The following is a 23,936-nucleotide window of genomic DNA, read 5'->3' as shown; positions in this document are numbered from 1 at the left end:
CGAATCTCTCGTTTGAATTTCGATGAAATTTTATTGTATAGTTAAAATTTCGAGGTTTCGATAAATTTTGGATAATTCGTTGAGATTTCAACGGAAATTATGAAAGACGGAAATCGACTGCCATTTCAAGTTCGAGGGTGACGAAAATCGGAAATTTCAACGGAAATTTCGACAATTTCGTGGAAATTTAAGACCATGCTTGGGATTTCCACTTATGTAGATTGTTAAATGGTTGGTAGATGGGAGAGTTATCCTCTTTGCTAGTCTTGTTGAAGAACTGTCGTTTTTCTTTAAAGGAGGATAGGTGGTCTTGGTCTCTCGATCCTATGGGGTGTTTATTCGTGTAAATTTTTTGTGATTTTTTGAATAGGTCGAATTTTTCTTTTCATCTCTATAGTTCCATTTGGAAGGCTGAAGTCCCCTTCAAAATTAATGCTTTTATCTAGTTGGTTGCACTTGATAGAATTTAATGCCAATAACTTGCTGCAAGTTAGGAGACCTTTGAAAGCTATGTCACCAGACATATATGTTCTCTGCTTTAATGGTTTAGAATCATCATTGCTTCTGTTCATTCATTGTAGCTATGCTTGAAGTGTTTGGAATAAGCTATTTGTTATTTTAGGCGAATGTTCGGTGAGTTCTAAGATAGTGGAGGATTTTTATCAATGACTTCTGCTAGATTTGGTAGGAAAAAGGAAAGGGCAGTGGTTTGGAAATGTGTGTTTTTTTTGTTTATTTATTTTTATTTTTATTTTTATTTTTATTTTTTGCAGTTTTTTGGGGATTTTGGATGGAGCTTAACATGCGCATTTTCGAGGGAAGAAGTCAGCTTAGGTGCTGGTTTGGGAAAAGATACATTACTTTGTTTTTTTTTTATGTGTGGGACAAGGGATTTTTAAGAGGGGGGGGGGGGGAGGGAGCTTTTTTGATATTCAGCGTGATTGGCATTATGTGTTGGAGTGCTAGTTTGTGATGATTTTTTCTCTTTTTTCGTTTAGTCTGTAGAGTTTCCTTTATGTATTTTTCAGATTTTGTTAAGGAGTTGTCCTATTCTCCTAGATGTGCAGTCTTATTCTATTAATGAATTCTTTGTTTATTATCAAAAAAATCTTGAGTGTGAGTCTTGCTACTTAGGAAAGCATCATCGTGTTCCCTTTATTTCCCGAGTTATTGAATGGGCAGTTAGCCCTTTCATGTTAGTCAATTCCAAAGTTTGGGTCCTAATCGTGTCACGTCAAAGTTGCATTGGGGTATTTCATTATATTTTTTGATGACTACTCTAGAATGACTTGGTTGTATTTAATGAAAGATCGTTCTGAGTTGTTAATATCTTTTATGCCTTTTGTTCTTGAGTAAGGACTCAATTTGATATGCCAATTCTTGATACTTCGTGGTGATAATGCTAAGGAGTACTTTAATACTCAATTGCTACCTATGTGACGTACTCTAATATGATCCATTAGTCATCTTGTGCCCATACTATACAATAAAATGGAATTGCAAAACAAAAAAATAGACATATTCCTAAAGCCACTCGAACCTTATTGTGCTCCTTACATTTGGTCATGTGTCTTTTGTGAATGAGTTAAATCTAGGAAAAATAAATTGGATCCTTATGCTATCAATAGTATTGGCTATTCCTATACATAAAAGGGATATCGATGTTATACCCTACTTTACATCGATTCTTTGTCTATGTTGATGTCACTTGTTTTTAGTCTACACCTTACTATTCTGATTCCTTGAGTCCTGTTGACCTTGGTGAGTCCCATCTCTGCCTAGGCTTCCAATTCCTAACCTATTATCTCTGCCTTGTCTTCCTTCACCATTATTGTGTTTAAATTCTTATCGTTAGTTGGATCATGTTGACACGTTGACTCAAGGGAGGGGAGCCTCCTCCAACTTCCACTTCTGTGCCTCTAGTTCCCTTTTCATATGATTCTATTTCCCAAGTGGTTGATCCGCCTATTGCTGTTTGAAAAGGTAAGAACTTGTTCCCAACATCCAATCTCTAATTTTGTTTGTTATGATTTCATGTCGCCCTCATATTAATGTTTTGTTAGTAGTCTGTCTTCTATTGCTCATCCGATGTCTATTTGTTAAGCCTGCCCATTTTGGGTGGAGGAATGCAATGATTGAAGAGATGCATGGACTATAGGATAATGAAACTTCAGAGTTGGTACCTCCTCCTCTTAATAAGTTTGTGGTTGGTTGTTGTTGGGTGTATATTGTGAAGGTCAATCTAGATCACTCTGTGGTTTGATTGCAGGCCCTTTGTTGATGAGGGATATATTTAGGTGTATGGTATGGTTATTTAGACACATTCTCACTTGTTGCTAAACTTGGCTCAATACATTTGTTCATCTCCTTAGGTACCACTTGTTACTGGCCTGTACACGAGTTAGATGTGAAGAATGCTTTCTTGAATGGTGATCTTTAGGAGGAATTCTATATGGAGCAACCATCTTGGTTTGTTGCTCAGGGGAAGTTAGGTTTAGTGTGTTGGCTCAAGTAATCATTATATGGTTTAAACAATCTCCCAGAGCATGGTTTGGTGAAATTTTGGCTCAAGTAATCAATATATGGTTTAAACAATCTCCCAAAGTGTGGTTTGGTCAATATAGTGTTGTAGTACTTGAGTTTGGCCTTCTTGATGTGTAGTGGATCACTCTGTATTTTTTCATGATATTCCATCCGACATGATTTTGCTTATTGTGTATGAGGATGATATTGTGATTACTGTTGATGATGATCAAGGTATCTAGGGCCTAAAGCATTTCTTACAAACTAAGTTTTAAAGCAAAGATTTGGGACCATTGAAGTACTTCTTGGGCATAGAAGTACTTAGATCTCTTTTGGGAACAATCTTTTCACAAAGGAAGTATGATCCTGATTTTTCCGATCAGAATGGACTTTTGGAATCCGAATGTATTTATACACCTATGGATCCTAGCAGTAAACTAGTGCTAGTGCGTGATTTGTTGTCTGATCTTGATTGGATATATCTTTTACAACAAGTTGTGAGTTAGTTTCTTGATTCTTCCAAAACAAGTCGTTGGATGGAGTAATTCGAATGTCGAGATATCTCAAAGGTGCAACTGGGTGAAGTCTTTTATATCTAGATCAAGGTCACACTCATATTAAGGGAGATACAGATGCATATTGGGTTGGGTCATCTTTCGATAGAAGATCCAATACCAGGTACTATATATTTGTTGGTGGTAATTTGGTTTCTTGGAAGTGTAATAAACAAATTGTGACAAGCAGTTCAAGGGTTGACTGAGAGTATTGGGCCATGGCTCACATTACATGGTTGATGAACATGTTGGAAGAACTAAGTTTTCCGCATTTTTGGTCTATGGAGTTGGTGTGTAATAATCGAGCTGCTATTTATATTGCCTCCAACCTGGTCTTTTATGAGCGGATAAAACACTTTGTTCGGAAGAAACTTGTATAGAAGCTTATTGTAACCACTTACGTGAAATTTGATTTATAGCATGCTGACTTGTTTACAAATGCTTTTTTGGGGGGGGGGGGGTGGATCATGGAAATTCATTTGTTAAAGTTAGGAGCATATGATATCCATGCTCTTGCTTGAGGGGAGTATTAATGGTTATTTTGATCATTTAGCATTATTAGTATGTGCTAGTATATTATCTTGGTCTTAAATTTCCATGAAATTGTTGAAATTTCCATCACCCTTGAAATCGTAATGGCATTCGATTTCCGTCTTGCATAATTTTCGTCAAAATCTCAACGAATCATTCGAAATTTATTGAAATCTCAAAATTTTAGCGAAACTTGTTGAAATTTTAACTATAGAATGAGATTTTGTCAGAATTCAAATGAGAAATTTTGGAGTGAAGTGAAATTTCTCTCTTAATTTATTTTATATATTTTCTCAAAACAAAAGATTATTACAAGTGCTTTTGAAATTATATGAAAAATTAAACTTACTGTAACATTTTATTTAACAATTCATGTCAAATTTATCGTTATTTGTATAATAAATAATATTTAAATGATTTATGAATTTCATTTGTATTAACTGAATAAGTTTAATGTACATTAGCTTACAAATATGTTTGATACACAGACTATTTTACAACTCTTCCACCTCATACAAAAAATAGATGTATTTAATTTGTAATATATTAGTCCTAAAACTTATATTATTATGTTAACCATTTCTAAAGTTTCACAAAGAATTGCATGCTTTATTACTAATTTATGTTATTTTTTCAAATTGAAATCGAAATTGACGTCAAAATCAAAATTTCCATAGAAATTTTCATACTTTTGGAGCTTCAAAATTTGAGTCGAAATCGAAATTTAAGACCTTAAGTATTATGTTGGTAAACGTGAGTTAGTAAGGGTATTATTATCATTGGTATGTACTCGACATATATTATAAATAGAGGGAGAGAGCTATCACTGTGACTAGGTCTTCCATTTTACCAAATTATTCAACTGTGGCTTTATATTTTTTGCTTGTTTTAATAAATGCTAAGAGTATTCTTTTTGAGAGTTAGGCTCTAATATGGAAGTGAGGGACCAATGCATATATATGGTTGCTTAAAATATAATTTCTCCCTTCCTTTACCCTATGACTTTTGAAAAGTGGTTGTAGTATCCTTGTTATTTGTGGCTTCTAGGCATCTTAATTTGATGCAAATTATGTGCTAAGAAGGGGAAAACCAAATTCCGGAGCCCAGGAACTCCGAACCTTAGAGAAGTCCATTTTTGGACGCCATCCCCACCTGCGCGAGCGGCACCAAACCTGGAGGACAGTGGTGTGCCCCAAGGCACGTCTGGGTAGGTCGCAAGGAAAGCTCACAAAATTGGATGTGCACAGAATTGAATCTGGCACCACCCTTTGGGTGTGCGCAGAGTTTTGAGACGCCACCAACCAACCAAATGAGCCAACCCCTGGGGGCATTATAGTTAGAACTTGCATATGAAGTTAAACATTTTGTTTTTGTTCTTTTGTTTTTTTTTGTTGTTAATTTTAACTTTTTCATACCACAGGTATTTTGGTAATTTGAGTAATGGGCCTGCTTTGGGTTTTTTTCTTGGGCTTTTTATTTTAGTTATTCTGTCTGGAAGTTCTAGTTGAGTCCAAATCTTTTTGGTAGGTATTCTTGACCAAGTTCATGCCATGCCAGCAATATTTATTTTGCAAGCTAGAAAAGCAAATTGGTCAATTTCTCCTACTATATATGTGGAAAGTTTGTTATTGTAGTGATTAGACTAATTCTAACCTTTCTTGCACTGCCCTATTGCACTGCCCTACTGCTTGGGGCATTTGAATTAAGTTGTTTGCATTTTTTTTAGAGCATTGGGTTTTTCTGGGTGCATTGCAGGCTTTCTTGATCATTTCCTTTGTAGGGGTTTTAGGAGGGAGAAGGTAGTCAAAGGATTGCAGAGATATTTCTTTTTGTGGCAACTTTGGTGTTTGTTAATCGATAGTAACACTTGGATTTTTCAGGATTTTTATCTTTGTAGTTACAATGGGAGAGAATAAGGGCCCGTGTAAATGTGGAAAACAGTTTTTATTTTTCATTTTTAATTTTTCAAATAATTATAGAAGTTCTAGCTTGTTTGTAAGCATGAGTGTGTGAATTTGGAAGAAAGTCAATACACTTTTATACTATATTTTGCTTAGTGTACACAAATCCCAATCCTAGATCTGAATTCCATCCTCCCAAATGCAAGGTAAGAAATCAGAAATCTTGAAAAAAAAAAAAAAGCTTTCCAACTTTCCTATATAAATTTAGAAAATTGGAAACAAGATGGCATTTTTGTAATTATTTGAATAGCTAGTAATAGAAAATAAAACTATTTCCACATGCAAAGAGAGCCAAAACTTTTTATTGTTTTTCATTGTTTTTATACAATGTTGTAAAATTGAAAAATTAGGTGACTTGCTTTTGTAATTCTTTGGAAAATTAAAATAGAAAATTAAAACTGTTTTCCACAACTAAATGGGCCTAAGATTTCTTGCTGCTTTGTGGGCTCTTGCTTCCAGTGTTTTACTGGTATTTGGCTTCACTGTTTTAAGCATCAGTGGAGAGCTTTGTTGGCTTGATGCTTTACTTTTTCTTGCTTTTTTATTTTTTAAGAGGATGACTCATCCTCGGGGTTTGCAATCTCTCTCATTTTGTAGAGAAAAATGTAATAATAGAGAAAAATGGAGTCAGTAACAATGTAGGAAGGAAGAGAAATCCTTGGCAACATGAACATATCAGGTGGTTACACCTATAAATATAAGCATAGACTACCCTAAAACTAGATCACCATGGGACTAGATGTCACTCCCTGTTTTTTGGCTTGTGACTGGCCATGACTCTGTAAAATCCAGTGGTGTCATTAGGCCTAGGCAAGAATTTGTTTTGCAAATCCGTCATTTGAAAACAAGTTAAAAATCAATTTAAGAGTGAATATTTGTTGAAAACACAAGATATATACATATATTTGATAAAGCAACTAACGTTTTACTTTCAGTGACAAGCTCTTTACATTGGGCTGTACTTTACATAAAACATTTTTTACACTTACTAGTCTACATACCTAACCGCCACTGAATACATGCTTAGTATCCTGTAATACGTGTCAAAAATGGCAGTTTCTTGGAGAACTAAACAAGTGGAGCTCTCCATCAATTCGAACCTGAAACTATTAAGGAATAGCGTGAGTAACCACAAGCTCAGTAGACATTCTTAATTCCCTCTTATTCAAATAAGGATTTCAATACTTAACACGTGATTTCTCACATGCATGCACAATTTTAAGGTGCAAGAATACACTCTTTATTGTAGGCAAAATGCATGAACACACTCTTTACTCTTAAGAAATCTCTTCATCTAAAATAAGCATCACAAAACATCCCAATAGTATGCATTTATACATTTTTTTTCAACATAGCAGCAGTGTCCCAACTAAGTGCAGATTTCATCTCAAACAAGTGCTGAATTCCAGCTTGGCCAACCATCACTTAATGCGGAAATACCAACAAGCGCCAAATTCCAGCTTTGGCAAGCGCTTCTTATTGCGGAAGTACCCTCTAGAGGTTTAGGGCCTTTCACCCTAGGGAGACAATCCCTACTTGCTCAGGTCCCACAATATCACAGCCACTAAAAACACATGGTGCCAACTATTTCACAATTAGAAATTCAACATACGCATACACAACTGATGCCATAGCAAGTAAAACCATCATACTTATGAGATGAATACCTATCACATGAAAATTTCCCAACGAGACAAAATGTGCAGTTATGATAACCAAAGAGAACATATATGTGGCCATATCAAGCAATTAGGAAATACAAGGCTAAACCCTGTATTAGGATTCAATTCTATGCAAGTTTCTACCCCCTATTTCCTTTGAATACCCAAAATCCTTGGTGAATAAATGAGAATTAGGAACACCTACGCTGAATTTTCAGCTTCTTCAAACTTAGTTTAAGTTTCCCTGTGAATTTCCTGTAGTTTCTTCTGATTTCTTCTGAATTTCCTTGATTTTCTGTAGAGTTCTCTCTCTCTCTCTCTCACTAGGCTTTACAGCAAGATTTTATGGTATTCTTGTTGGGGCTGTTCTGCAGGGCTGGTCAGCTGCTTGCTAAGTGTCTCCTTCTAGGCTGGAAACATGACAGGATTGCAGCAGCCGGTGGAAACAAGGGTCCTGCAGTGCTGCCATCTGTGCGCTAGGTGCCAGCTGTTGGTCTGCAGAGCTGCCAGGTGGCTGCTGCTAGTTTGTAGTGCTGCCAGGTGTCACACCTGGTTTTAGCATGCCCCGTCCTTTTTTTTTTTTTTTCTTTTTTTTGGTACCCTAACTGTTATTTTGTTTATGTTCTAGCGTATCCCTCACAATTTCCTTTCATCTAAGCCCCCTCCTATCAGTACTAAGTAACAAGTCAAATGGAATTTCCAACATCAGTTTCACAAATCAATTAATGAATAACATGGCTAGTATGAACTTGTTTAATGTAAAACAAAGCAAGGTCATGAAAAGGTCTTAAATTTCGATTTTGACTCAAATTTCGAAGCTCCATAAGTACGGAAATTTTGATTTCGATTTGAAAAAAATGATGGAAATCAGTATTAAAGCATGGAATTCTTTGTGAAACTTTAGAAATGGTTAACAAACATAATAATGTAAGTTTTAGGACTAATATTTTACAAGTTAAATGCATCTATGTTGTGTATGAGATGGAAAAGTTGTAATATAGTATGTGTATCAAACATAGTTGTAAGATAATGTACTGTAAACATATTCAGCTAATACAAATGAAATTCATAAATCATTTAAATATTATTTATTATACAAATAATTATAATTTAGACATAAATGGTTAAATGAAATTCTGCTGTAAGTTTATTTTTTCATATAATTTCACAAGCGTTTGTAATAATATTTTTTTTCGATAAAAATAAATAAAATAAATGAAGAGGAAATTTCACTTCACTCCTAAATCTCTTATTTGAATTTCAAGGAAATTTCATTGTATAGCTAAAATTTCGACTAATTTCGCTGAAATTTCGAGATTTCGATAAATTTCAGGATGATTTGTTGAGATTTCGTTGGAAATTATGCAAAAAGGAAATTGACTACCATTTCGATTTCGAGGGTGACAGAAACCGGAAATTTCAATGGAAATTTCGACAATTTTGTGGAAATTTAAGACCATGGGTCATGATAATTTAACGAAGTAGTTTAAATTTACCGTAGCCGAAGGGGTATAGTTATGACACTTGAACTCAAGGGGATTGACACCACCAACCAACCCTATGTCTACTCTGTCTCCCCTTGCTATTTTTGGGTGTAATGCTTTTGAGTAGGAGTTGTTAAAAAAGTTCTGTACCATCATGTTTAGGCTGAGGTATCTGCCATGATAGTACAGAGACATTCAGTTGCATTACACAATCCAGAAGACCGAAAATGTTGGAGCTGCGATTCAGTTCTTCAACCCCCTCCCCTCTTAAATTAATGTAAATTGGCAGGTAGTTTGAAATGATATTGATATTTTTTTAATCAACTTTTCTTGATAATAGTATTTCTATAGCGTATAGACACCATTCTTGCAGTAATTGTAATTGTGTTATAATTTTCTGTTTAATTTCTAAAGACCATGTTATGTTGTTCCAACTCTGAGCCTTAGTGCATATTCTAACGGATTAGTAGTGTTTCATGTATTGATCAGGTAATGATTGATTTTCAAGCAGCTGAAAGGCAGAGACTCGAAGAACCTGCATCTGAAATTGGTCTAGAACCTTTATGTGCAATGGTTTGTGAATCTTTTAAATGTGTAGCAAGTTCTGTTATTTCTTGATGCTTGCTCGGAGTGATTTACTATACTATCAAAATATTGTAACCAGATCAACAATAATCTACGCTGCTATGATCTTGCAACTGAGCTTAGTAATAGCACACTAGAAGCTCTTCCACGGAACTATGCTGAGCAGGTTATGCCTTTTTACTGTTCTATTTTTGCGGCCTTCATATTCTTCCTTTATTTTTTTGTTCTTTTTCGTTTGGTTTTTATTTTATGAAGATTGCTTATGGCAGACACAGTTCTTTCATCATTATTGACATTTTCTGAGCTTTAAAGCGGCAAGTTACATGTGTTAAGCAACCACTTTGCCTAAATGCTTGAACTATAAGGTTGTGGACCAACAATGTATAACAAACTTTAACACTCCCCATGTGCAGCTTGATAGCACTTGCACCCATTACAGGGAATACAATAATTTTTAAACAAAACACGGTGAACTTGAGCAGCGTGACTAGAACCTAGGACCTCTAACCTAAAAGCTTAAGTAATTAGGTTTTGGGCCAACAATGTATATCAAGCTTTGACAACATGTTTCCCCTTTTGGTAGACATGCTACCTTTTTCCATTTACATTATTATTGTAGGAATCTCATGCTTTTGTCTGAACAAATGACTTTTGCACCATATCTTTTCCTTTGTATAGTTGTCTTTAAGGTGATTGATTCTGGTTTATCTACTCTATAATGTTAATATGGGTGCAGATGTCTATTAGTAAACTCAAATTCTCTGTCTTCATCTAGTTGCCATGACTTTTCAACAGCAAAAAAGAAATTAATCATTATCATATTACAATAATTATTCAATTCTTTTGATTAGGACATTAATTACGTATTCTTTATATATTCTCTATACTCTGGGTGTTGATGAGGTCCTAATATTTTTCATTTGGTATTGTAGTGAGGAGGACTGCTGCTTTTTAAACAGTTATACAAAAGGCGTAGAATTAAGATATTATGGATTTATATTAGTTTATTCCAGTATTTCTTTTTTTGGATCAAAAAAGAAAATTTATTGAAGTGAAAGAGAAAATACTACAGGGAGCGTAAGAAATCCTTCTTAGAAGAGAGAAAACCAGAAAGCATTAAAAGAAAAAAACATCAAAACAGTGATTTTTTACTTTCATTGGTATTCTTCTATAATATTTTTTTTATTGTTTTTGGGTTATTTTGAAATTTTGTATACTTTTATTTTCAGTATTTCTTAGTTGCCAATAAAATAGGCTTATGACGCTAGGGTCATTAATTCTTGAATGATTAATTGAGTCTCACATTACTCCCTTCCTCATGGCAGTCTCTCTCTGTCTCGTACCTCTGATTCTGCCTCCTTCACCTCACATTTCTTATTATTTCTTATTTCTTCTTCCTCTTCTTCTTTGCTTTCTCCTTCTGTTGGAAATATCTTTGGTGGCTGCAAATTTATGTTAAGTAGGGCGACAATAATTTTGATGTATCTGGCTGCAAATATCTTGCACTGAAGCTGCCGAGCCACCTGACAATGAAGGAATGAGTGCTCATTCATTGCAGAAGCTAAGCACATTGCATAAATATCTGGTTCAATTGGGGGAGAATAGGAAAGGTCATTTAGTTAGTTGGGAGGTTATAATGAGCACTAAACCTAAAGGAGGATTGCAGATAGGGATCCTAGTTTACGAGAATATTTCGTTAAGGGGAAATTGATTGTAATTTTTTCCTTTAAATTGAATCCCCTGGCATAAGGTAATAAAAGTAAATGTTGGGGGTGGAGGGGTTGGTGCTAGCTAGTCCTTGATATATTTTTTTTCTCAATTTTATCCCACCATTATTTCTTTGACTCGGTGCAAGATGGGGGATGGTTGTAAAATATAGTTTGGGAGGACTACTGGATACAGGATAGTCCTATTTGCAATGCATTTCTGTGGTTGCATAATCTTTTTTGTATGCTTGATGCTCCTATAATAATCTAATACTATCAGGTGATTCTCATATTCCTTGTAATCTTTAATTCTCTCATAATCTTAGTGAGAGGGAGGTGTATGAATTTAGTTATTTGAGCTCTATTCTTGATTCTCTTTTCCAAGATTCTGATCTTTTGATAGTTATAGTTCATTTATTGTTAATTCTTTGATTCTTTATGTTGATCACGACACATGGTCTTTTCTTTTTGAACAAGTTTATTTGGAAGGCCAAGGTTCCTTTTAAAGTCAGCTTTTGTTTGATGCATGATTTTGAATGGGATGTATCAATGGTTTTGTTTGTAGTTTTCTTGGGAAGAGTGGGTTAGCTTGTATTAATTTGGGTATTTCTAGATGTTTGGAATTGTCCTCTTTAGTTGGGTTTGGTATTCTTGATTGGGCTTTGAGTCATCTAGGTGTGCCTCCAGGTTGTACTCCTAGATCACTTGGGTTTTGGGATCTTGTGGTGGAGAAGGTGTGTGAGAGGTTAGATGGGTGGAAGAGTGGTTTATTTTCTCTAGATGAGTGTGTTACACTCATTCAAGCTTGCCTTGCTAGTATTCCTCTTGATTTCTTGTCCATCTTTAGAATACCTATGAGGGTACCCTGTAGTATTGAGAAGATCATGAGAGACTTTCTTCAGTTCTGTGTTGGGGAGAATAAAGATCATTTGGTTAGTTGGGAAGTTTTCTATAGGTCTGAAATGGAGGGTGGTTTGGGTCTTAGTAAGTTAGTGTCCAAGAACATTGCGTAATGGGTAAACAATTGTGGTGATTTCCTTTAGAGGAGCCTTCCCTTTGGCACAAAGTTACTAAGAGTGAATTTGGCTCGTAGGATAATGGGTGGGATGCTAATTTGGGTTTAAGATGTTCTTGTAATAGTTCTTGAAAGGGTATTTCACAGTTATATCCTCATTTTATTCCATATACATATTTTATTTCGAGAAGTGGGTATCATGTTTGGTTTTGGGAAGACATTTGGGCGGGGAGTTCTTAGCTTTGGTCATATTTTCCCCGTTTGTTTAGATTGTCTTCTTTGCACTATGAACCAATTTCTTCTTTCTTTATTTCAAATAGAGCTGGTTTCTATTGGAATTTGCATTTTCGTAGGGCTCTTAAATGATATGGAGTTTTGGAGTTTGACTCCTTAATAGTTTTGTTGGAGTGTAGGCTCCGTCCCTAAAGGAGAGAGTATCGTTCTTGCATTCTTGATTCTTCTGGGGGAGTATTCTTGTATATCGTTTTTTGAGCATTTAACCAATAAAATATTGTCTTCCCCGCTTCATAGATCCATTTGGAAGGCTAAAGTCCCCGTCAAGGTCTTAAATTTCGATTTCGACTCAAATTTCGAAGCTCCAAAAGAACGGAAATTTCGATTTCGATTTCGATTTGAAAAAATAACGGAAACTAGTAGTAAAGCATGGAATTCTTTGTGAAACTTTAGAAATGGTTAACAAATATAAGTTTTAAGACTAATATATTACAAATTAATTACATCTATGTTTTGTATAGGGTGGAAAAGTTGTAAAATAGTATGTGTATCACACATGTTTGTAAGATAATGTACATTAAACAAATTCAGTTAATGCAAATGAAATTCATAATTCATTTAAATATTATTTATTATACAAATATTGATAATTTAGACATGAATGGTTAAATAAAATATTACTATAAGTTTATTTTTTCATATAATTTCAAAAGCACTCGTGGTAACCTTTTGTTTCAATAAAATAAATTAAAAGAGAAATTTCACTTCACTCTCGAATCTCTCGTTTGAATTTCGACGAAATTTTATTGTATAGTTAAAATTTCGACAAATTTTCCTAAAGTTTCGAGGTTTTGATAAATTTCGGATAATTCGTTGAGATTTCGACGGAAATTATGAAAGACAGAAATCGACTGCCATTTCGATTTCGAGGGTGACGGAAATTGGAAATTTTAATGGAAATTTCGTGGAAATTTAAGACCATGGTCCCTGTTAAGATTAAGGCTTTCATTTGGTGGGTTGTCCTTAATAAAGTTAATACTAGCAATCTTTCGTAGAGGAAGAGGTCTTTTAAGGCTTTATCACTGGATGTTTTACAAATGTAGTGAAGTCAATAAATAAGAGGTAGTGTTAACTGTCTTTCAAACTGCCTTCAAGGGGCTTCTTTTTGTTTTCAGAATTCAGAATCCGCTTCTCTCCTTTTCCTGCATTGCTCTTTTTTCTTGGAGGGTGTGAAACAACCTTTTTGGTTTATTTGGAGAGAATTGGATGTGTCCGGTGTCGGTGGAAGATTTGTTGGCTATCCATTTTTTAGTTTTTGGAATGGGTAAAGATTTTGGCCTCCTGGAGAGGTGCAACTTTTGCAGTGGGAGATTTGGTTGAAACAGAATGCTCATATTTTTGCAGGGAAGAAGATGTCTTTGGTTATGCATTGGTATAGCATTCAGTATTTGGCCTTTTTGTGGGCTTTTGCAGCGGGGTGTTTTGAAGGGTTTTTGTTTTCTTATTTTCAGCATGATTGGTTGGCTGTGTTGTTTTGATTTGTTTTAATTTTGCTTTGTATTTTTTAAGGAGGATTACTTATGCTCCTTGTTGTACTTCTTCTTGATGAAATCTTATTTTTCAATCAAAAAAGAAGAAGAAGGGATGTACTAATGATTATTTGTAGAAGAGGATGCCTAAAGAAGTTTTGTCAATTGATGTGTGTTCTGTGCAAGCAGAGTAGTCAGGCCATTGCTAGTCTTTTTCTGCATTCTCTCTGTTGAGATTTTGATTAAGTGAATGACCTAACTTGAATATAGGTTTCTCCCTCTATTTATAATACAAAATAAATACATTCTAATGATCATAATACCCTTACTAACTCTCACTAATTAACTTACTAGCACACTTAATAATAATACTAGAAGACTAAATTAACCATTTACCCTCCCCCTCAAGCTGAGCATAAATATCATATGCTCTTGCTCCTAGCTTGTTACAAATAAATTTAACATGAGCACCCCCCGAAAGCTTTGGTAAACAAATCAGCATGCTGCATATTGGACTTTACTTAAGTGCTAGCAAGAGCTTCTACACAAGTTTCTCTTGAACAAAATGGCAATCAACTTGAATGGGTTTCGCTTACTTGTGGAGACTAGGTTGGAGGCAATATGAAGATCAACTTGATTATCACGCATTAGCTCCATAGACTGAGAATGTGGAAAACTGAATTCTTGCAACATGTTCTTCAACCAAAGAAGTTTACAAGTAGTGTGCGCCATAGCTCAATACTCCAATTCAGCACTTGACGTGGCCACCATAGTTTGTTTCTTACTCATCCAAGAAACCAAATTACCACCAATCAAGATATGGTACCCAGTTGTGGATCTTCGTTCAGATGGCAACCTAGCTCACTCTACATTTGTATATCCCTGAATACAAGTGTGGCCCTAATTTTAATATAAAAGACCTCTCCTAGGTGCATCTTTTAATACAAGTATGATCCTGATCTCAATATAAGAGACCTCTCCTAGGTGTACCATTAAGATATCTCAAGATGTGAATTACTATGTCCCAATGGCTTGTGCTTGGAGAATCCAAAAATTGACTCACAATTCTTGTTGCAAAATATATGTCTAGTCGAGTGACTGTGTGATAATTCAACTTTCAAACAAGTCTTCAGTATCATCAAAGATTAGGCAAAAAATCACCCATATCCGACAATAACTTCTTGTTAGGATCTATGGGTGTATTAACCGGTTTGGATCCGAACAGTTCAATCTCATCCAACAAATCAAGAACATACTTCCTCTGTGACAAAACAATTCCCATACGAGATCTAGATACTTCTATGGCCAAGAAGTACTTTAACGGTCTCAAATCTTTGGTTTGAAACTTAGTTTGAAGAAAATGTTTAAGATTCTAAATACCTTTATCATCATCACCTATAAGGCTATAATAACAATATCATCCACATACACAATAAGGACTCTACTCGATGAAGTATGATGATAAAACACAGAGTGATCTATTGCACACAGTCGAAGGCCAAGCTCAAGTATTACAACATCGAATTGACCAAGCCATGCTCTAGGGAACTATTTTAAACCATATATCCTTCGTGAGCTGAGACACTAAGCCTGACTCCCCCCAAGCAACAAACCTATGTGGTTGCTCCATATAGACCTCCTCCTCAAGATCACCATACAAGAAGACATTATTCACATCTAACTGATGCAAAGTCCAATGACAAGTGGTAGCCAAGGAGATGAATAGTCGTACTGATGTAAATTTGGCAACTGGAGAAAAAGTGTCTGAATAATCTAAACCATAAACTTGAGTACCCCTTAGCAACAAACAGGCCTTCAGATGAGGCACAAAACCATCAGGGTTGACTTTCATGGTGCATACCTAGCGACAAGTCGAAAGCTAACTACAGACTCGTTAGGAGGAGGAGATACCAAGTCCCAAGTATCATTGTCCTGTAAAGCGTTCATCTCTTCGTGGCATTCCTCCACCCAGAGTGGGCTAAGCCTTCTGAAAGAGATTTGAGAAGGGTAGCAGATAATAGAGTCGTAATAAGACAATCATATGAGGGTGATAAGAAGTTATAGCAAACATAGTTGGAAATAGGATGTTGTGTAAATGTGCGTTTTCCTTTCTGGATAGCAATGGGATGATCAACATTGTGGGGAATATGTCATCAGACGAGGAAACCAAAGGCATGGTAGTAGAAGCTAAAGGGGACTCTCTTCCTTGGTGTTGCTGTCGTGGATGCACCTTCAAATTAGGATGATCAAGACGATGAGAAGGACATAAACTACATGGAGGCACAACTGGTTGATAGGGTAAGGACATGGAACTAGAATTTGGAAGATTAGGTAGAGGAAGAGACTCATTGAGATCAGAAGCACTAAGGGATTGAGCGTAGTAAGATGTGGACTCAAAGAAGGTAACATCTGTAGAAACAAAGAAGCGATGCAGCGTAGACCGTAATAATGTTGTCCCTTTATGAGTATATGAGTAGCCCAAAAAGACACATTTTATATCACAAAGATCCAACTTATCCGAACTGGGAGTTAGTTGATGAATAAAGGACACAAATCCGAATATACGAGGAGGTAGAGAGAGTATAAGTGAATTAGGAAAGAGAATGAAATAAGGAATTTTACCACTAAAACAGGTCATCCTATTGATAAGATAGCAAGCAGTAAGTACAACATCATTGCAAAAAATTTTAGGTACATGCATTTGATAAAGGTGCAAGTGATTTTAAGGATGTGTTTGTTTTTCCTCTTTGCGATTTCATTTTGTTGAGGAGTATGGGCACAAGATGATTGATGAACAATACCAAACTGAGTCATATAAGTAGTGAATTGAGTACTGAAATATTCTTTAGCATTATCACTCTGAAGTATTCGAACTAGAAAACCACATTGAGTCTTTATAATAGAACAATAGGGCCAAAATATATGAAATAACTTGGAATGATCTTTTATTAAATATGGCCAAGTCAATCTTGAATAAACATCTACAAAAGTTACAAAATACTAGAAACCCAACTTGGATACAACTCTACTAGGAACTCGAACATTAGAATGGACTAACATGAACGGGATTGCAACCCATTTATTGACTTGGGAAGCAAAAGGGACATGATGATGCTTTCCCAATTGACAAGCTCACAATCAAGGGTAGACACATAACTCAAATCAGGAACTAGACGTTCCAATTTTTCTAGTGAAGGATGACCAAAGTGATGATGAATTTGGAGAGGTGTGGCAGTGCAAGCGATAGAAGGAGATAGTGGCTCAAAGTGATAAAGTCCACTAGCTGCATTCCCTTCGCCAATTGTTTTTCTCATCTTCAAATCCTAAATAACCATAGAATTAGGGAAGAGCGATACTGAACAATTCATGGATTTGGTAATCTTGCTAACAGACATAAGATTGAAAAGAAATTTGGGAATATACAAAACTGAAGAAAGAGAAATAGAAGAAGTGGGATTTAAAGTCCCAATTCCCTTAATGACAGTGGTGGATCCATCAGCAAGAGCAGCACAAGGTAAATTTTTAGGATACTAAAGAGTGGAGAAGAAATTAGGTATGCCTGTGATATGTTTAGTGTCGGAAGAGAAGCTTGTCATGACACTTGATTCTGCTAGAACTTGGAATACTTTTCCTCTTAGATAGATATAGTACGTTGCCCTCCACTTGGCCTCAAAGGTGTGGAGTCAGTGGTGGCTGCATTGGTTACCCTCAAGATGTGGAATCTGTTGTGGCTGTACTGGCAACACGTGAAGGTCTATAGTGGAGATCCCAAGTCCCAACACTGTTCAATAGTATGATTACCTTGTTCACAATGAGTGCACTTGTGAGGAGTGCCTCTACCTCATTCATCTCTACCACCACGACCGCTTGAACCACCTCAATAACTTCTGCGGTTGTTTGGTGAGGAACTAGAATCACCATGTGTAGCAGAGGCTGTCCTCTCAGAGCCAGATTCAAGAGAAGGAGAATGTATGCTACAGGAAGCATAAAGGGCACAAGAATAAACATCAACAAATAATGGCAACTCTGCACTACTAAGTAGAATACAAAAGCTTGTCATAATCCCAAATCTCTACATGTATCTAGATGCTTGCACATCTGTGCAATCTGGGGCTCCATTAGATTCCACAAGAGGGAAACAATCAAGGCATCTTCCTAAATCCACACTTATTTTCTCTTCTCATCAGAAGGATCAGATTGCAGCAAGTGGTCAGATTTTCCTAATCTTGATAAATAAACCCGGACAGCCTTAGGCCACTGAACATAATTCTTTCCATCGAACTTTTTAGTTGTTTTCTGTGGCAGCGATGAAGGAAACATGTTTTTGGGATTCATAGACTCCATCCCAACATTCACAAACTAGCAGCCACACCAATGTCAAACAAGAAGAACAATCAAAACTAATTGGGACAACCACAAATGAGGTGAAGCACCGAAACAACCACGGGCGAGGTGAACCACCTATAAACTGATATAACACTGCCACGGCGGCCTCACAAATTAACTTATGAACACTGCCACTGCTCCAAGAAACTCACAAAAAGCCATTATGAGCACTGAACAACAACTGACAGATTACCACAAGTGCATGGTCGAAAAAGGTTGGATGTTGAGTAAAAAAAGGCCCAACAACTTGATAATATGGTTTAGGGAGGGAATTTAAACATGAAAGGGGGAAAAATTAGAAAAAGGTAGTAGGAATCTCTCTCATGTGCCAGTGCATGGGTTGGGACTGCTGATAGTCGGCCAGCACATGATGGCGCATAGGGAGGTTTCTGGCAATGGGATTATGTAAGGTTATCTTTCATAGGGTTCTGTTTTTGGTTAGATGGTTATTTTTTGTGAAATAATGAAGGGTTGTCGTGGTTCTGAGAAGGGCAGCAATGGGAGGGTGTTTTCTGGAAGTGGTCGAGTGTGATAGGGTTTAGGTTGGATCACGCTCTGATACCATTTTGAGATTTTGATTAAGTGAATGACCTAACTCGAAGATAGGTCTCTCCCTCTATTTATAATACAAAACAAAACGTTCTAATGACCATAATACCCCTTCTAACTCTCACTAATTAACATGGTAACACTCTTAATATTAATAATAAAAGACTAAAATAACTATTAACAGTCCCTACGTTTGAAAGCTGCGGAATCTTCTCTTCTACAGTAACGGGGAGTGTTGGGTATCACCAAATACTGTGGTCTCATGAGATTTTGGGGTTTTTGGGTGAAGGAAAGATGTAGTATTTTGTGGGATTGTGTTTTGATGACTGGTGGTAAATTTGGTTAAGAGGATATTTTAGGGTCTTTTTTGGACAAGATTCTCTCTCATCACTTCTTCTAGGATAGGGTGGTCTTTCATGCCTTTGTGATTTAGGTGCTGTCTAAGGAGTTTGTTTGTGTCATATCCAAGGGCATTGGAGATCTTTGCCATATTGATTTGTATTTTGAGTTTTGCTCTGTTTCATTGCATTACTTATGTCTTTGTAGATTTTGTTTGCTATGGATGGGTTTTTTGTCTTCTCTTCCTATTTCTTAACATAAAATGCACGCTTGCCTCCTGCTCAATTAAATATTGGTGTGCATCTATTATCCAAACAGCAAATATAAAATAAGATGCAGATTTTCTGGGTTTTTCAAGTGTGTACAGCTTCTTTATATCATATTCTCAAATTTTTTTGGTTTTTTTTTGTTTTTTCAATGTAAGGAAGTAATGTTATCAAGACAAAGCAGAAATTTCAAGAAATGGAGAACTTGAGATCTTCCAAAAATTATAAAACAAAAGCATGAAAATAGCAGAAGACTGCTAAAAAAGAAAAACCCTCCAATTTTCATGCACATCAAGCAGCTGTATCCCAGGAGACAAAAGCCGAACACTGAAATTATGCTCAAAAGCGAATCCTTTCATTGACAATTCTATATTAGTGATCTAACCAAATATACACACTACATGGAAAGTAGCATACATCCAAAGTATCTTCCTCTCCTTTTGACCTCCATAAATATCTGAAGGAAAAAACCTCCAAACATACCAGAAAGCCTGCCTCAAGTGCCCAAGAAAACAGTACAATGCAAAAATTAATGTGCATTAGTTTCATACTTTGGAAATACTTGAAGTTTTAAGTCATGGATTTACTTTGTCTGAATATTGGAGAGGGGATGGAAAAAATTTTTGTTAAAAAGGAAGACAGTTTTAAGTTTGAAAACAACTTTTAAAGATAAACTTTGGTCAAGTATGCAAGCAGTTCAGAAATAAATATAGTTTATTCCCAAATCAAAGCAGTTGCAAGTTTCGAAGACTATACTTAATATATAGTAACTTTATGTTTTATTGGACCTTTAAAGTAAAATCAGTTTCTGGATAAAACACTACCCCCATTGCACATGCTTCCAATGCCATGTTAGAGATCTAGGGGTTGGCACATTGTCTTTTTATTTTATTTATTGTTTTCCTTGCTATGAGGATCTCTTGTCCCCTCCTAGATTGTAAGTTTCTCTTCTCTTTCTTAATATATTTCTTTTGCAATAAAAAATACTGTTGCATGGACTGTTTGACCTACCATGACTCTTGGATTGCGGCTCAATGTAGAGAAGTTTGCCGAAGTTGAATGCTAATTTCAAAAGGAGGGGTTGATTCTTGATGCAAACTGTTGTCTCTAGTTCTTACTTGTGCTACCTACTCTTTCTTCTTTTTCTCAAATCGCTTGGTTGGAGGCATTTAGTAAATTACTATTCGAGCTTTTGAAAAATATTGATTTCATCCATTTTGTAGAGCTATTAAAAGCCAGGAATTTGAAGCTTTTAGAGGGAAATTTTTAAAGGTTTTTATATTCCATTTATGTCAACTTTTACAAACACTTCCTAGTTGCTTAGTAGGTGTTCAGTTAGATTTATGGAATTGACTTTGATCCTCTAAAACATTTTGGTAAGTTCACTGTTCTTTTTTTGAATAATTGGGTAAAATGGAAGACCTAACCAAAATGATAAGTCTCTTCCTTTATTTATAATATATGTCAAGTACAATACCGATGGCCATAATACTCTTACTAACTCACACTTACTAACATAGCTCTAACACAAACTAGAGCATCTATATCATATGCTCCTAGCTTGTTACAAATGAATTTCATGCAAGCACCTCCCAATTATTTAGTGAACAAATTAACAAGCTGAAACCTAGACTTAACTTAGATGGTTGCAATGAGCTTCTGTACAAGTTTCTCCCAATTAAAGTGTCAAACAACTTCAATGTGCTTTTTCCGCTCATGGAAGATTGAGTCGGAGGCAATATGAATAGCAACTTGATTATCACACATTAACTCCATAGGTTAAGAATGTGGAAAACCTATTTCTTCCAACATGTTCTTTTATCAACCAAGTTCACATGTAGTGCACTCCATAGCCCTATACTCTGACTTAGAACTTGACTTGGCCACCGTAGAGATATATATATATATATATATATATATATATATACACTTTTCCAAGTCACCAAATTACCACCAACAAAAATACACTACCCGATTGTGGATCTTTTGTTGGAAGGCGAGCCCAATCTACATTTGTATATCCTTGAAGATGAATGTGACCCTAATCCCGATATAAATACCCCCTCCTTGGTGCACCTTTGAGATATCTCAAAATGCGAATCATTGCATTCCAGTGACTTCTTGTCGGGATATCGAGAAACTAACTCACAACACTTGTTTTGAAGGATATATCTAGTCGAGTGAGTGTGAGATAATTCAAACTCCATCAAGTCTTAGGTATCGTTCTGGGTTAGGCAACAAATCACTCATATCTGCCACTAACTTACTATTGGGATCCATAGATGTATCAACAGGTTTAGATCCCAACAGCCTAATCTCATCTAAAAGATCAAGAACATACTTCCTCTTTCACAAGATGGTTCCTATTCGAGATCTTGATACTTCTATACCCAAAAAGTACTTCAATGGTCCCAAGTCCTTGGTCTGAAACTTACTCTGTAGGAAAAGCTTTAGGTCGTGGATGCATTTATCATTGTCAGATCACAATCTCATCCACATACACAATAAGCAAAATTTTATTAGATGGAGTATGATGATAAAATGCAGAGTGATCTACTGCACATCGTCACCGGCCAAACTCATGCACTACGTCACAAATTGGCCAAACCATGCTTTGGGAGATTGTTTTGATCCATATAATGATTTCTTAAGCCAACACACTAAGCTTGACTCCCCTTGAGCAACAAACCTAGTTGGTGCTCCATATCGACCTCCTTCTGAGGATCACCATCTAGGAAAGCATTCTTCATATTTGACGGATGTAGAGGCCAATGGTAAGTAGTGACTAAAGAGATGAACAAATGTACTGAGACATGTTTAGCGAACTGAGAGAATGTGTCTGAATAATCCAAGTCGTACACTTGAGTATATCCCCTAGCAACAAGGCAGGCCTTCAAACGAGCCACATAACCATCAGGATTCACACTCACATTGTACACCCAATGACAACCGTAGACTAATCAAGAGGAATATGTAGCACATGCATCTCTTCAACCATTGTAGTCCTCCACCCAAAATGGGATAGTGCTTCAAAAATAGATTTTAGAAGAGCAACAGAAGATAGAGTACTAATGAAACAGTACTACGAGGGTGACAAGAAATCATAAAAAATAAAATTAGAGATTGGATGTTGGGTACAAGTACGTTTACCTTTCCAAATAGCTATAGGAGGATCAACATCATGGGAAATAAGATCATTTGACGAGGGAACTAGAGGCATAGGACTAAAAGCTAGAGGAGGCTCTCCTCCCTTGAGTCATTGTGTGTAGACCTCCAAATTGGAATGATCTCAGTGACGAGAAGGACTCAAAAAGGATGAAGATGTTGGAGGATTGGGCATAGATAATAGGTTAGAATCTGGAAGGCAAAGCAGAGGAAGGGACTCGGCAAGATCAACAGAACTAAAGGAATTATAGTAGTATAGTGTAGGCTTAAAAAGGTGACATCAATAGAGACAAATAATTGATGTAAAGTAGGGATATAACATCTGTATCCCTTTTGAGTATAGGAATAGCCTAGAAAAATACATTTGATGGCATGTGGATCCAACTTATCTATTCGTGGAGTTAACTAATGGACAAAGGACAGACAACTAAATATACGAGGAGGAAGGGAGAACAAAGAAGCCATAAGGAAAATTACTGAATATTGGATTTTACCACTAAGGACAAAAGATGGCATTTTATTAATGAGGAGCAACCTGTAAGCACAACATCACTCCAAAAAGCTTTGAGGACATTAATTTGATACGATAAGGTATGAGTGGCTTGAGGAATGTCTGTTTTTCTGCTCTGCAACTCTATTTTATTGTGGAGCGTGGGCATAAGAGAGCTGATGGATTATTCTAGAATAAGTTATATAGGCAGTGAATTGGGTACTGAAGTACTACGAAGTATCTTGATTGGCATATCAAATTGAGTCTTTATTTGAGAACATAATTCACAAAAGATATTAAATAACTCAGAACGGTCTTTCATTAAACACAACCAAGTCATCCTGGAGTATTAATCAACAAATGTAACGAAGTATTGAAACCCCAACTTTGACATGACATGACTAGGACCCCAGGCATTGGATGGACTAGCATGAAATGACTAACCAACGGTTTGTCGACCCAAGAAGCAACGGGAACACGATGATGTTTTCTTAATTGACAAGATTCACACTCAATATTAGACACAAAACTCAATGTAGGAACTAGCTATTTCAACTTGTCTAAGGATGGAAGACCAATGCGACAATGGATTTGAAGTGGTGTAGCAGTGCCTACGCAAGAAATAGGAGGAGAAAGCGACTCAAAGTAATAAACCCATGAGCCTCACGTCCTATGCAATTTTTTTCCTTGTCATCAGATCCTGAGTAACCACAGAATTTGGAAAGAAGGTGAGAGAACAATTCAGTGACTTTGTAAGCTTTCTAATTAACATGAGATTGAAAGGGGATTTTGGGATGCATAAAATAGAAGAAAGAGAGATGGAAGGAGTAGGATTTACTGTTCTTATCCCCTTAATGGCATTAGGGGACCCATCAGCAAGGGTAACTTGAAGTAGACTTTAGGATACTAGAGGGCAGAAAAAGAAGTTGATTGCACATGTTATATGGTCAGTGTCAGC

General features: G+C 36.1%; 1 protein-coding gene across 9 annotated transcripts in view; it reads left to right on the top strand.

Moving 5' to 3' along the window:
* LOC131162092 (exocyst complex component SEC6) overlaps nucleotides 1–23,936 on the top strand; it is a 146,660-nt gene that overhangs the window by 83,318 nt on the left and 39,406 nt on the right. For all 9 annotated transcript variants that reach the window (XR_009138679.1, XR_009138680.1, XR_009138677.1 and 6 more), the window contains 2 exons: nucleotides 9,204–9,287; nucleotides 9,379–9,465. Coding sequence is in view for 5 of the 9 variants with exons in the window: in XM_058118240.1 (XP_057974223.1) it covers nucleotides 9,204–9,287; nucleotides 9,379–9,465 (171 nt within the window). In the remaining 4 variants the exon portion in view is untranslated. The remainder of the gene's footprint in view (nucleotides 1–9,203; nucleotides 9,288–9,378; nucleotides 9,466–23,936) is intronic.

This window comes from Malania oleifera, chromosome 8, assembly GCF_029873635.1.
Source record: "Malania oleifera isolate guangnan ecotype guangnan chromosome 8, ASM2987363v1, whole genome shotgun sequence".
NCBI classification, from domain to species: Eukaryota; Viridiplantae; Streptophyta; class Magnoliopsida; order Santalales; family Ximeniaceae; genus Malania; species Malania oleifera.
The sequence above is the reverse complement of the archived record's forward strand: the minus strand, read 5'-3'. Positions and strand labels throughout refer to the sequence as shown.